At 30.7% G+C, this 16,279-nt stretch overlaps 2 protein-coding genes across 2 annotated transcripts in view; both read left to right on the forward strand.

Moving 5' to 3' along the window:
* LOC111049541 (differentially expressed in FDCP 6 homolog) overlaps positions 1 to 4,000 on the forward strand; it is a 40,729-nt gene extending 36,729 nt beyond the window's left edge. Inside the window, exons 7-10 of the mRNA XM_039436706.1 lie at positions 237 to 373; positions 1,560 to 1,696; positions 2,513 to 2,622; positions 3,847 to 4,000. Of these exons, the coding sequence (XP_039292640.1) occupies positions 237 to 373; positions 1,560 to 1,696; positions 2,513 to 2,622; positions 3,847 to 3,930 (468 nt within the window). The 3' untranslated portion in view covers positions 3,931 to 4,000. The remainder of the gene's footprint in view (positions 1 to 236; positions 374 to 1,559; positions 1,697 to 2,512; positions 2,623 to 3,846) is intronic.
* A 7,896-nt stretch (positions 4,001 to 11,896) lies between these two features.
* LOC111051684 (dentin sialophosphoprotein) overlaps positions 11,897 to 16,279 on the forward strand; it is a 57,257-nt gene continuing 52,874 nt past the window's right edge. Inside the window, exon 1 of the mRNA XM_039436697.1 lies at positions 11,897 to 12,011. The gene's annotated coding sequence lies outside the window, so the exon portion shown is untranslated. The remainder of the gene's footprint in view (positions 12,012 to 16,279) is intronic.

The following is a 16,279-nucleotide window of genomic DNA, read 5'->3' on the forward strand; positions in this document are numbered from 1 at the left end:
GGCTTTTGCCTACATGTGAGTCTCTCATAACGTAAGGGTATATATAAATGTACTGTAACTGTACTGTATTATTTATAAATTGTGAGAATAAAAATTTGATTTGATTTGACCATAATGCTTGATGAAGAAAAGTCTTCGGCTATTGAGAGCAAAGCAAGCTGTGCTCTGAGTCAGGGTTCAGATCACGGTAGCTCATTAATTATTTAATTTTATTGATCTTATTTTTATTTTTCTAGGCTCGAGTGGCAGCTGAACTACAAGCTCAAGAAATAAAAGAAGTAAAAGAGAAAGAAATCGAAATGCTAGGAACACGTTTAGAAGAAGAAACGCAGGCTAAAAGAGACGAAGAGATTGTTCGTAATCTACAAGCTAGGTTAGTAATTATCATTTCTATTTCGAACCAACATCTTTGATGACGAATTTTTTCATAAGTTTGATTGTAGCGTGTTCGTTCAATGTTATTGTAGAGTAGTTGTTGATCCAATTTATCATAATTGGATAAAACACTGTTGTAAATGTGCTTTTGTAATTGACACTTTATTCATTAAAAGTTTACATTCATAAACAAGATAAAAATAGAATAAAACATCATCTTTGAACGTATCTCATAAAACTCCAACTTCAACTAGTTATTTACTTGTAAACGTTCGTTGATATAACAGTCATTTTGACAACCGTGCTCACATGATAAATCCACGTAGGGCTAGCCTACATCAATACTTTTATGTCTTACTTTTCATGAGGAATCTTTTGGAAGTATCAAGGTACTCTAAGGATTGTCCCCAATGTACTAAAACGCGAAATTTCGAAATCTACAAATCAATGTGAGTTTTGTTGTAAATGTAAAAAATTAATTTCAACTCTTTTTTCAAATTTTCTCTGGAAGTATACAATACTTCAGCCGTGTCCACACTGTACAAATGTTCGACATACGTGTGTCGGCGAACATGTTTGTTGAGGGGCTCAGGGACAAACATTTTTAAAAAGTTTGGACAATCATTGTTTGTCAAACAAAAGATTACTGTTTTCTCAAACATTTTCAGTGTTTGCTGTAAAACATAAAACCTGTTGTCCTCACTTACAAATATTTTGTTTGGTGACGCGTCCACATTGGCCACGGGCAAACATTGTTTGTCAAACATAATAAAATTTGCCCAAACTGTTTCAACAAACATGTTTGTCGAACATTTTATCAGTATGGGCCCGTCTTACGAAGTATCAAGGTAGTACCCAGTGTATTGAAACATTTTTTTTTGTGTAGTTGAGAAGTTGATATTGTGATAATTATTCATATTAAATGAAAAAGACTAAGAAATTATCAAAAAACCACAGATTGTCAATCTCTGATAAACAGAGATACAGCTGATAAACAGAGATTGACAATGGTGTAATAACCGAAACCGGTCTTTCTAAGTATCAATAAATGTGTGTTTTTTTTGACAATTTCTTAGTCTTTTTCATTTAATATGTATTGAAACACGTTCGAAATCTACAAAGCATGTACGTTCTGTTGTGAATGTAGAAAATTAATTTCAACTCATTTTTCTTTTAATTTTTAGAGTTCTAAGAGAAGAATGGGAGAAAAGGGAAGAACTGGAACAGTTACAAGAGGAACAGAGACTAATGCTTGAGGAGGAGAGGAGATTACGTCTGGAATTCGAGGAGAAACAGCGCGAAAAAGAACTGCAGTTACAAGGTACAGTAATTAAAAGTAGTGTTTATTTATCTAGTCATTTACAACTATTACAGGGTGGTGTTAAGTGGCTCAGGTCTACCAGCTTGTTCTGGTTCACATGAAGGCAATTGAAAAATAAGTTTATTTCTATGAAACTTAAAGACAAGTGTTCGACATACATGTTTGTTGTATTATGTTTGACAAACAATGTTTGCCCGTGGCCAGTGTGGACGCGTCACCAAACAAAATATTTGTAAGTGGGGAAAACAGGCTTTTACTTTTTATTTTTTGAATACAGCAAACACTGAAAATGTTTGGAAAAACAATAATTTTTGTTTGACAAACAATGATTGTCCGAACTTTTTTAAATGTTTGTCCCTGAGCCCCTCAACAAACATGTCTGTCGAACATTTGTTCAGTGTGGATACGGCTTAATAAATTGCATACCTTACATTACTAATATATTTAGCAGGAAGTGTATTGTATTGTTATGATAGCTGCGGAGTAGGATCAAACTCAGATCATTTTCAAAGCAAACTTGAAACCATCCAAACTAGAAAAAGAGGCTGATAATACTTGAATCCTATGTCAAAGAGTAAATCTTGTGTTTATTGAGTTCTCTGGTTGAGAATGTCCAAGGCCCGAATTCACCAAAAACGAAAACTAGGTTTAAGCGTCAGTTGGATCTAGTCAGATGATTTTAAATTGGTTTTGCCATATTATTTTTGTTGGTTTAGAACAAACTGTCGCTCAACCCTAGTTTTCGTTTTGGTAAAATCGGGCCTGAGATATTCTACTTGTTACTGTAACCTGATGAATTAGTGGGTCCCTTTGCAGAAGCTCAGCGCAAACTGAAAGAGCTGGAAGCAGAGAGAGAGCGCTTGGACATGGAACTGAAAGGAGCCAAGGATAAAATTTATTTCGGGGACCAAAGCAACACTGCTAAGGTAACAACATTTATTTTTCTGGAAGATTGAACACTTGAAATATAATTACCTATCAACTTTGCTGAAAATGATCGAAATTGAATTCATAGTTTAACCAGCTCTGACAATATCAAGTAAATTTAGCTAAATAATTTTTTACAAACGACATATAGTTTGTTCAATCTATCTATAAAGTGGAAGTTTTTCATATAAATTTCTGTAATCATTTTTAATTGTTGCTGAAAATGATCGAGTTTCAATTTATAGTTTAACCAGTTCTGACAATATCAAGATTAGCCAACTAACGTTTTACAAACCACAGATCTTTCTGAAGAGGAAGAGGGCATTGTTAGTATTAGATGTAATTAAATTTACCTATAAAATGGAATTTTTTCATATGGATTTCTATTCATTATTTTCAAATTGTTATTCGTTTATTAATAAACACATTTTTAATTTCCTTGCCCTATTCCCATAGGTAAGGAAAGTATTGCTTGCCCTATTACCATAGGTAAGGAAAGTATTGCTTTCCCAAAAAAATGACTCGAACGATTTTCTTCAAATTTATACCATGGATAGCTATTTATAAGCCCTATCAACTGACATAAGTCTCATTTCTGGGAAAATTGCAGGAGCTCCGTTTATTCTTGAGAAAAATGGCGGATAATGACTAAAAAACCATGTTTTTTACGATTTTCTCAAAAATGACTTGACCGTTTTTTTTCAAATTCATACCCCGTATAGTTAGTTATTTATCAGCTCTATCAACTGGCATGAGTCTTTTTCCTGGGAAACTAATTAGGGTTCTACCCTATCCTTGATAAATGGACTGTGTAACCTCTTTCTCGTGCATGAGGTAGGTATGTGAGCAGTTTATAAAAAAAACACATAGTCGAGATAATTTCATCTTTAGAACAGCTGTTTTGACGACTTTTAAAAAAATCATCGAATTTCACAATTTACATAAAGGAAAAAGTACCGTACTCTGAAAACAATAATAATAATACACATATACAGTAGTCTGATCGTAGTTTCAAATATGTTGCCGCCAATCGTCATTATGTTATTCCCCTAAATTATCCTCGTTTAAGAATGATGCTTATAGTTCAATGAGCAAGGAAAGTTGTGTGAGTGTACCACACCAGATTTCTTGTGTTGTTGACACATTTTTCAGTTTTTTTTTAATTCATTCACTTTAAAGTACAAATTTATATATTTGTAAAATTACAATTCAATTTTTTACAGACAAATTCTCAGGTGAAAGTGCGACGTACCATGTCATTCATGCCATCAACCAGAGATGGGCGTTCGAGTCGCTCACCTTTATAATCCCAACTTCGATTTTATGAGCAATGGTAAGCCTTACTAACTCAATTTACATAAATCCATCATTGATGTATAGAATTGATGTATAGAATAGAACATATTTCTAAAGGCTGAGTTGAACTTTTATCAATAATGATCAATACTGTATTACAAATTTCATATACTATTCATACAAGTGTTTTATGAACTAAGGCCCAGTACCTAGGACACTTATTAAATTAATTCAACTTATAGATTTAATGGTTCATTAGATTTAAATGTCCTAGAAACCTGGCCTAAGTGAGTTTCACTTGTTTATTAGTTCTTGCCTTTGGACGTTTTGAAAAAGAACTACAGTTCTTTTGAGTAAGTTCGACTTATTCCAAGTAAAGGTGGGTTTTCATTGATGCGTAATCATTTAGATTACTTGAGGCTCTAATGGGAGTGTTCACACGTTAGCAGCCTGCGAAAGTGTGAACAATTCCCTTAGGCACCAAAAGTATTATCCCGTATTCGTTGAATCATTACGCATAAACGAAACCCCGCTTCCCACTGTACTATATTATGAAGTATTAATACGGTGGACTTTTATGATTGGTACATGTTTTTTCGAATGATAAATACTACAGTATAAACATAATGTTGTAAACTTGCCTTTGATGTTTTGAAAAAGAAAGATATCATATTACAGCTAAGCTGAACTCATTCTAATGTAAAATTGTGTATAAGTAACTCTGTAGTACTGTAATTAATATTATTGAGTAATATTATGAACTTGTATTACAAATAATAGATATAAAGACTAGAGCTATGAACTTGCCTTTGAATGTTCACCGAAAGAAGACATAATGTTATAGCTAAAGTACTTTTGAGTTGGTTCAACTTATTTCAAGTTATAGTATAACATATTTCATATTTATAGTTATAGTATTTCAAGTAATACCGCTGTAATATTATCAAGTGTAATAGTTTGGGAACGGGACTGAGTGGAACTTGTAAGTTGATAATTTCAAATGATGTGTACTTCAAAAAATCTTTCATAAATCAATTTTAAGATTTGTTTGAAGTATTAGTAACCTTGATTTAGTGGAATTTAAGAAATAAATTTTAAATCTATTCAAGAATCAAATTTTATCATTGATGAATGATCCTAGATTTGTTGCTTTTGCAACAATAAATATGAATAAATCTTTCAAAAAACAATATTTCAAGCTACCGTCAATGTAATTTGTAGCTTGGAAACCTTGTTTCAATGAAAGAATAAGACGTTGATGTTATCTATACCACTATATTTGTTCAAAAATTAATTTACATTACAGAACCAAGTTTCATAGTAGCACTTATCACATCTTCAGCTGAACTAGTATTGTTTGTTCATTGTTGAAGGAACAGGAAATTCAATTTTAGGTTATGTGTTGAGGTTGTAAAAGGGAAGGAGAATGAAAATTGTTAGTGGCAATAGATGGATTAATGATGAAATTAAATTATGCTAATATTTGTCTCATGTCTTTGTAATGTCTTACTTGTTTTATGTTAAAAATTTTAAAATGTTTAAAAAAACTATTGATGTTTATAGCCTTGTTAATGTAATTATCATGATAACTTGGAAGCCTTTTTACCGCAGGTTTACTTGAAATTGAACTTGATATATTTGTACCCTAGGAAAGTGAAGTTAAGCTTTTCTGAAGTTGCCATTCTTTCCTCAAGTTTTATAAGTGAGCTCACTTTTTAGTGTAATATTTTTGTTCACCAACTTTCTAGGTTAAGTTTGGAATAGGAAGAATGCATTTATCTTTAAACTAACATGGTTGATTTTGATGAACCCGCCTTATAAATCCTATCTCTAGCTCAAATATTTTTTAAAGTTTGTAAGAGAAAAAATTTTGAGCTCATAAATGTTTCTCTGAGAACTTTCTGCATCAGTGCGTCTATGTGAATACTGTACCACCTTTATAATATTAATATTTTAAGCTGTAGATAGTAATATCACTCGTTGAAACCCTATCATTCCAATCTATTTATAAAATATCAGACTGATCCCATTGCATTTTTCGCGTAGATATATAGGTTCGATTTTCACCTGATTCTATTTTTATTTAAAAATGTATTTTGATCGTAAGAAATGTTGAAACATCATGCATTGCTCATTTTCGTACATTTATCTAACATTTTAGCAATATCAAAGCTAACAGTTCCCACCTTTTATGAGACATTTTCATGTAGTCATACGAAGAAATGTTGTGTTACAAATATCCTGATCTGAATTTCAAATATTAATGATTCATTAGATTTAAATGTCCTAGAAACCTAGCCTAAGTGAGTTTCACTTGTTTATTAGTTCTTGCCTTTGGACGTTTTGAAAAAGAACTACAGTTCTTTTAAGTAAGTTAGACTTATTCCAAGTAAAGGTGGGCTTTCATTGATGCGTAATCATTTAGATTACTTGAGGCTCTAATGGGAGTGTTCACACGTTAGCGGCCTGCGAAAGTGTGAACAATTCCCTTAGGCACCAAAAGTATTATCCCGTATTCGTCGAATCATTACGCATAAATGAAACCCCGCTTCTCACTGTAGCTATATTATTAAGTATTAATACGGTGGACTTGTATGATTGGTAGATTTTTTTTCGAATAATAAATAAATACTACATTATACAAAATAATGTTATAAACTTGCCTTTGATGTTTTGAAAAAGAAAGATATCATATTACAGCTAAGCTGAACTCATTCTCCTGTAGAATGATGTACCATGTAAGTAACTTTGTAGTACTGTAATAAATATTATTGAGTAAAATATTGTTCATTTGTATTACAAATAATAGATATAAAGACTAGAGCTAGGAAAGTATCCTAGGAAAGTGAAGTTAAGCTATTCTTAAGTTGCCATTCTTTCCTCAAGTTTTATAAATAAGCTCACTTTTTAGTGTAATATTTTTGTTGACCACCTTTCTAGGTTAAGTTTGGAATAGGAAGAATGCATTTATCTTTAAACTAACAAGGTTGATTTTGATGAACCCGCCTTATAAATCCTATCTCTAGCTCAAATATTTTTTAAAGTTTGTAAGAGAAAAAATTTTGAGCTCATAAATGTTTCTCTGAGAACTTTCTGCATCAGTGCGTCTATGTGAATACTGTACCACCTTTATAATATTAATATTTTAAGCTGTAGATAGTAATATCACTCGTTGAAACCCTATCATTCCAATCTATTTATAAAATATCAGACTGATCCCATTGCATTTTTCGCGTAGATATATAGGTTCGATTTTCAACTGATTCTATTTTTATTTAAAAATGTATTTTGGTTGTAAAAAATGTTGAAACATCATTCATTGCTTATTTTTGTACATTTATCTAACATTTTAGCAATATCAAAGCTAACCGTTCCCACCTCTTATGAGACATTTTCATGTATTCATACGAAGAAATGTTGTGTTACAAATATCCTGGTCTGAATTTCAAATATTAATGAATCATTTCAGCAATCATTCAAAGTAGAATGTTACTTTGAATGATTTTTATTTTACAAATGAAACCTTTCTTTTGTAAGCTAAAATTAATTTTATAATCGATAATAATAATTTTATAATCAAGATAAAATTGGTTCTATAATCAAGATTCAAGAACATGTCTTGAAAGAAGCCATCAATTCATTAAAAAACATAATATTACTGGAATTTTAAAACAAATCACACATATAGATATGATTTTATTCAAAATTCTCGGGTCAAACTTTTTTACGATCTTCGAACATTCCAATATTAACAGTTACCAGTAATTCAAATTTGATTTACATTCATCAAAATATTGTTTTCGGATCTTGGTATTTTTATGTAATATTCTAGTTATTAGTGGTAGGTTAAGGTAGCAGCTGAATATGATTGTCAACATTAGGTCAAGTTGAAGAAGCCTGACTTGATCAACATATTTTGTATTGTGGGAAAAATCTAAATTATTATAATTTAGGCCTTTAATAACATAATTAGGTAGCTATTGACATTTACAAGATGTTTTCCATGTGTGGGGGTAATTCTTGCCAGAAAACTTTATAACATTCGACTGAGTCACTGTCGAACCGTTCCATAATTGAATAAAAACACACATATGTTGTCAAATTCTGTGGTCACGAAGCCATGGTCGGGTACCGAATAAAACTGTGTAGAATTTGACAACATTTTTATGTGTGTTTTTATTCTTTATAACATTACTACCTATTACGGTAATGCTTTATAATTTTTATTTAATTCTCTAATTTTTCATAGAGCTCTGTTTTATATTAGGCTATTCTATATATTTTTTGCATCAAATTACTATTTCTTTAAAACCCACCTTCCACAACACTATATTGAAAAACCATTTTATGATTCACTGCCCTACATTCGCTTTAATTAATGTCTATTTCGTACTACCGTATATATTTTCCCCTTTCTATGTTGTTGTGAAGGTGATATTGTGTAAGAAGATATCCATGTTGAATGGAAAAATAAAAAATGTATAAAAAGAAAATTGAAAAAATAGTTTACATTTATTATTTTTTCTGTTTTGTTTTATTACAATACTATATCTTAGTGTATCTTTTGAACCTTGGAAATGAAACTAGTTCATTCATGATTACTTTCATAAATTCCATATTTATTCGATCCCATAATGTATGAACTCTGTTTTTAATCGTAGTTGAAGATTTATTGTAATCTTCCTTGTATTCTAAATAGGCGGTATATCAAGTATAATAATAACTTATTGTTATCTAATATTATATTGTTGAGAGTCTATGAGAATTATATTTATAACATAGTCATTCATTTAATTATTGTTAAGAATGTATCATCCATTTGGAAGTTATGAATTTAATATTGTTGGATGTTGATGATGAATCTGAGAGGAAGTTGAATCTAGATTCACTTTTACCTATTTTATTTCATTACTGATTCACATATTCCTCAATATTTTTCATTTCATATTCCAATGTTTGTTTATACTACAACGTTCAACCCATACTATAACTGCATTCTATTAAGTCTTGAAAGTCTTAAGTCTAAAATCTTAAGTCGTCAAAGTCTATTAAGTCATTCCAAAGCACACTTTTATATTTTTCAGTCAAATTTTTAATGTAGTTCATATCAAAACAAATCTTTTTTCATAAAACAAAGCAAAACATAAATATATAATTGGTTCAAAAACAGTGAACATTCTGAAAGCATTTAATTTGGATTGTGGTGAATATCGATTACTGGATATAAAGGCTTTTATTACCAGTTAGTTTTGTTATTATATAATATCACAATTATTATGTATGTTGAAAAATGTATAAAATAATGTTTTAAAATTCAAACAAATGTGTGTTTAAAACAAATTCTTAGATTCAGTACTCAATTAAGATTAATAATTCAAGACTAAAAATTGTTTCTTCCCATTTTTATTTAACCTTGAATAATTCTATGATTTTCCAAGGAATTTAGTTCTAGTTTCCTTTTTTGAAATTGAAAGCTTCTTTAGATGATATTCTACTAAGTATTTAATAATACATTTTTTGTTGAAAATAACTTTTCGCAGTGTAATGAGAAAAGTACAAAATTGCCTCGCTTTAGCTTCTTGAACATAACCGTATGGTCTACTAACTTTCGTATCATGGTCGTCTATTAACTTTCATATCATATTAGTAGGAATAGATCAACAAACTTTCATATCATAAACTATGTCTGGATTACCGAATTCTCATATCATAAAATATTGATTACTGCAATAAGATATTGAATGGTTGTTATATGTAATAAAATTTGCAATATTATGTGCATTTAGTATAAGGTATTGAAATCATCACACATAAGTCTGTAATGATGCCAGTTTTATGAGGATAATTTTAAATTTTATGAAATAATGTTTGTGCCATAAAGGTGTGCCAACCTTATTACTCTATTCATTGAAGATATCAATCAGTGTTCAACTATTTAAACTATTCTAAACCTCTCCTGTCATTAAATTTTAGCCTATAGTTTGGATATTTGAAAAAATATAGATACAATATTTTAAAGCAGTACTATAAATAGAACTGAGTATGTTGTATATCTAGATCTATACTTTAATGGCCTTGCATAAAAATGGTTGTTGATATTATAAAATATTTATTCGAATAGGATATTATAGTGTTCAAAATACTGTATTATGAAATCTAGATTTTTTCTAAATTTAAATGTGCCATTATTATTTTCTCATACATTGATTCAAAGCTATTGAATTTATAAACATTCCAATTTCCTGTGTTCAACTCGCTTGCCATCTATTTTGTATTATAAATAATAAAATTATCATGATGTTCATACATATTTTCGATAAACCTATCTTAACGCTTTAACAAAGCCATAAATCGTCATATCATATAAAAGTATGGAAAAATTGAAAATCGTATTATTGTTACAAATAATCTCATAAAATGAGATTTTTCATCGCAAATATCGTAAACTCATGACAAATAATAATATTAATAAATGTTGTGATAAATTCGCTTTATAATAATATTATTTTCAATCATTCCCACAGCTTCCATAATTATTGTACTGTGATTGTTGTTAAATCTGTGAATTGTGTGTCAAAGACATGAATATTGTTATTGCAATGTTTTATATTATAATACTGTACCGTTTTATTTTTTGTTATCCATAAATTTAATGTTGCATTATTATATAAATGATCATTATAGTGAAGTTATTGTTTTGTATCGTTTTATACCTGAAAATAAGTGTACCTTTATAAAATAAATTTAAGATTAACATAATACTTGTTCAAGTCATTTATAATGTATATATAGTACATCTACTATTATTTTAAGCATGTATTAACTTTAGAATAATTATGTATTAGCATGCATTAATATGTTACATGAATAATTTAATGATATTATTTGTACTATCAAAAATAATATAGCTTATATAAAGGCATAAACTTTGCACATCTTACCTATTCATAGCAAAATTTTAATATAATCTAATATTACAAGAAATTTCTTCTAAATACTTTCCAATTTACTACTGTTCATTTCATATTTTATTTACTAATTATTTTATTTTTTGAATATTTCAATTCTATATTGGAATATTCATCCATTTTTCTGTAAATATTTCAACTTATCTTCAATCTTCATTCACTATTAATTGAATTCATTAATCCATTCTCGCTATTTCTCCTTTTGTTGATCTTTCAAAATAAATTTATCTATATTTATAACATTTTTCTTAATTATCCACTTACTAGCTAGTATTTACCATGTTCAAGTATTTTATTGACTTTTCATCGAATTCTTTATTCGTGTCATTCATTTATACTTGTCTATTCTTATTCACAAAACATCTCATTTTTCACTATTTTCTCCCAATAATTCATCTATTATCAACTCTGATCAACATTTAATTGAATGTGTATATTTCCTTGCTTCAATCTTTAAATCTATCTCAGCTTCTAATATTACATTTATTTTCATCCAATTAAATTGGTAAATTTTAACCATAAAATTATGGTTGAAGCCAATTAAAACCAAAAATGTTATGACCCCCAGTCATATTTCCATCCAAGGTATTAACCTACAATAATTGAATTAATCTATTTCACTATCCATGACGAACTATAATCCGTTTTTGAACTATTTTTAACGACACTATACAGTCTAATATCTTTGAATATTAGTTATTTTAACTAGTACTCACATTTGGAGCGCTTTCGGATTTTTTAAATCCATTTTCAACACTGCTGTCTTCATCTCGTTGTCATTGGTAGGTAGGAAGCGGTCGGTTGGTATCCTACTTACCAATGTTCAAAAACGTTTGATCAAAATAGTCCAAATACGAATTGAATTCAATCAACCAAATTTTTATCAATTTTTTCACTTTTCTCTCACTATTACATTTATTGCACTTTTTATATTTTATTATTAAATATTTACACACTTCTTCTGTTCTTCTAGGTGCTTTTGCTTTATTATAATTGCATGATGTGGTGGCATGTACTGCTTATTGAAGATGCACTGATTATATTGCGCATGGAATTGATTTTCAAACAAGAAAATGTCACTCCTCTGAAATGATGAGATGCTGAAGACTGAACCCTCCTCCATGGTAAATAAGACTCCGATTCATTTTTAAGTAGTATTTTGTTGTTTAATTCTGATAGAACCTAGCAGAATAATTTAAGAACATTTAATAACATGTAATATATAATAATAATTTTATTCAATCTTAACATTTGGTTGCTCACCACTTAGTTTAAAACTAAATGCAAACTTGGATGTGATATTGGATTAGTTTCAAGGTTTAATCTTAGAATAAACAATCTAGAAGTATAGAAGTAATCAAGAAGTATCTCAAACAGTGGTGAGAAAACGTATTTTCGCCACACTGCACAGAAAGCAGCTGTTTTCCAGTCCCAACATCTGAAAGACATTGTTTACAGACGACTCTCGTCTGACGTCAGAACAGGTTTCTTTCCGGCCTAGGCCGGAAAGAGTACCCTTTCCAGCCGCTAACATGGAACTAAGAAAGGTGATCAAAAAACAACTGATCAAAAAACTTTTCATTGTTCAATAGTTAAAACATTTATAATAATATCTTTTCGCCACACTGCACAGAAAGCAGCTGTTTTCCAGTCGCTACGTAGATCTGAAAGACCTTGTTTGCAGACGACGTCAGAAACGGGTTTCTTTTCCGGGCTAGGCCAGAAAGTTGTCTCTTTCCAGCCGCTTATGGCTGGAAACAACGCGCTAATTATTATTAATAAGTCATCCGCTAGATCGGGCGAGTGTCCACTTTCATAATAAGCTGAAGTCGCCATGATTTTAGTTCCAGTTTCGAATCAAACTAATTCGCTTCGCAACCAGTTTTATTCAATTATTTATTGTTGATTAGTGCATTCCGAATTTTCAAAAATGCTTGAAGATGATTGTGGTATTCCAAGTGAAATTTTAAAAGAATCTGAAATCCTGACTGCAAATCTTCTACCACTAAAATCAAGAGATAGGTACGATAGCTTAACGAGTATTCTTTATTTTGTATTCTTTATCTATTTTGTCAGCAATACCTGTAGTGTGGCGAAAAATATCGTTCGCACCACGGGCAAAAATGTTTTTCCAGCTCTCAATCTTTTCTAGTCCTCGGCCTACGGCCTCGGACTTGAAAACCGATTTCGAGCTGGAAAAATCTCATTTTCTGCTCTAGGTGCGAAATATACTATATTGTCATTTGAAAGAATAAAAAAGTATAAACTCAACCTCCCACATAATTGAAGATCATCTTTTAGGTTATTTAGACAAATCAGAATAAAAAATAAAAATACTTGGACAATTTCCTGATATTCAGATTACCTCAGATTTGCTAGAGCTATCACCTTCCACTTCTGCTTTCGGAAGTGCTTAGTAAACAACTATTCTCATATATATATATATATATAATATATGTATATATATATTTCATTTGGTCATTTTCATTGTGAATCGTTATTTTCCTTCCAATTTTGTTACGTTGTCTTCAAATGGGGTAGTATTGGCAACAGTTAGCTTTATTATGATGATACTTTCCTTATCTGGATTAGAAATTAGAGATGCTGATTAACACGATTTTCTGTCATCTGTCACACTATACTTTCATTTCTCTTCTGTAAATTCTTCTTCTTTGTTCTCCTGGCTTCTTCTTATTTTTCTTCAATGACCTTGAAAGTAGTTCCGTTTCACAATGATTGAAAGAACGCTACAGTAAAATTCACTTTCAACTGTCACCATTCCTTGTAAATAATATACCACCGCTTCCTATTCAATCAATTCTGACAGTATGAGGTGAATCTCATTATAGAATAGGTGGCTTACAAACAATTCGGTTCAATTTTAAATAAATCAATACAATAACTTGTTGGTAAATAGAGAAATGGAAAGACCCACTTTGTAAAGTCGAATTATCAGAATAGAGAATTATGGGATTTCCCACCCCACTTTATTTCGTCTAGTTGTGGTGGGGTGGGGGGTAGGTTTACTCCTCTCACCCCATTAAATCTCTCGTAAAAGAGTAGGAAAACATCCTGTCCATCTTCCTTTCTTTCCGCTCTTCCTTTCTTTGTCACTTAATTTTTTCTCAACTTTCTTCTTCTATTAGCTCTAGTTTATTAAGGGTTGTGTGGCTGAGAACACCTGGATTCGTAACTCCTCCCTTAATTAATCAGTTAATCAGTATGATACTGATAATGTAGGAATGCAGCAGCTTTATCCATCAAAGTCGCACAGTCCTGGTCCCGAAGATAACTTCAATAAATGCTCTACTGTATTACTATATAATGGTATTTTAGTAGGCCTAGTTGAGACCATAGAGAAAAGATAGCATAAGAAGATATCCCACGGTATTAGTTGATGTTCCAAATTTCAAGCAGATTTTATGTTAACTCAAGCCGATTTCTGTCAGTTATTACTGTTTTGGCAGCCTAAGCTGGGTTTTCGTTTGTGCATAAATGCCGTCGTCGACCACGACAGGGTGAGGATCTCACATTGGGTAGATTTCAATCTGTATAAATAACCTAAAAGATTATGTTCAATTATGTTTTAATGGGTGAGGTTGAATTCATACTTTTAAATGGCAATATATTGATACTATTAGAAATGTTTTTATTCTTGAATAATAAACACAAATGATGAAAAGTTTTTTTGTCAGCTGCTTTAGCACACTTGAAATTTGGACAATATGAATGTCAACAATGCTTGTCGTCGTCGACTGTCGAAGTTTACGCACAAACGAAAATGCACCTTGATAGTGTAAGAACAGCACAGTACCTATAAGAGACTACCAGCGTTAAAATAGCTTCACAAAAACTACTAGGACTATCGTCGGCTTGAGTTGACAGTGACATTTGGAACATAAACGCCCTATATACCATAAATATTTCCATATACCATTGGAATCTTCTCATACTATCTTTTCTCTTATACTATACTATGACCTATTGTGAAATGTTGAGAAGTAGGATTTCATGTGAAAAAATAAAATTGATGTAGGAGAGTGAGCGAAGAGAGGAATCTGTGTACTGTCCTTTAGAGTACAGTACCAAATAGCGATTTGTTGAAGAGGGGTTTACTGGTGACTTTTTCCGGATTTTGAGGGTAGAAGAAGTGGCGGTTTGGAGGAAAGAGGGGCATTTTCAAGGGTAGAAGGAGGAGGCGTTTGACTGTTGGGGGAAGGGAGGGGTTGCTGAAAAGCCTGAGATATGGCTACATCAACAATAGACCATGCTGGTGGATACCATGCCACGCTACCAGGCACCAAGTGGTACCCAGGATGCGCACAATCGATAATATCAACAATAACCGTTTCTGATACTCCTACTTGATTCAGTTGTCCTTACAGGTGGATTAACAGTGCCCACTGTTGACTTTGCTCATTATAATTTGGTTGGTTATCGTTTACTGTTTAGATTCTTTGGATTGACTACGGTCCGGCCAAGCTTTAATACGATCTATTATTGTTAGATATTGGAAATTTGTTATTGTTTTATAGTTCAACACAGATTGTGGGTAAATTGGTGTAAGTTTCTTACGGAATTGTTGATAAGGATATACTTACATACGTCATTCCGGTTTCAATTGATTTCGTTGTCACTCTCTTAGTGAGTTTAAAGTTTAATTTTTAGAGCAGGTGGATAGATGCTAGAGAAATATAGATGAGTCGGTATTATTCTTTTTGAGAATTTTTTGTGTTAGTTAATCGGCTGCTTATTCTTAAATATTCTTATATTTTATCATTTCATTTTAGAATATTATGGATTATTTAATTACAATATCTCGAGAAATTGTTGATCCAGGTGTTCTTAAAAGTGGATTATAGCTTTATTTATTATATAATTGGGATTCCGATTACAATTAATTTATTATGATTATATGAATATAATACAAATCATTATAATTATAAAAACTACTTTTTGAATAGAAAATAAAATTAAGAATTCGGTTAAATTATAGTGTTAGATCTCTGGTAATCGTTTATTTTTCAATAGTCTGAAGTAAATATTGTGAATTTTGGTTAAAGTTTCACAACATTGTAGTTCAATGAAAGGATAAATAGCAATCAAAAAGTGTTGGGCGATCGTCGAATTTCATAGTGTCATGATTATTAGTTTACAAATATTTTTATAGATTGATAAATTTTGCATAATATTGGTCTTTATTCTATAACAAGTTTATAGTTTACATAGTTTCATAGTTTTAAATATAGTTATAGGTGGAGGAGTAAATAAGCAGAGAATAATTTTATTTGTTCTACAAAATTAATTGAAAGTGATCTCTTTTTTGGAAACTACGTTAACATTAATTGAAAGTGATCTCTTTTTCGGAAACTACTCTTTTTTGGAAACTGCG

This window comes from Nilaparvata lugens, chromosome 10, assembly GCF_014356525.2.
Source record: "Nilaparvata lugens isolate BPH chromosome 10, ASM1435652v1, whole genome shotgun sequence".
NCBI lineage: Eukaryota > Metazoa > Arthropoda > Insecta > Hemiptera > Delphacidae > Nilaparvata > Nilaparvata lugens.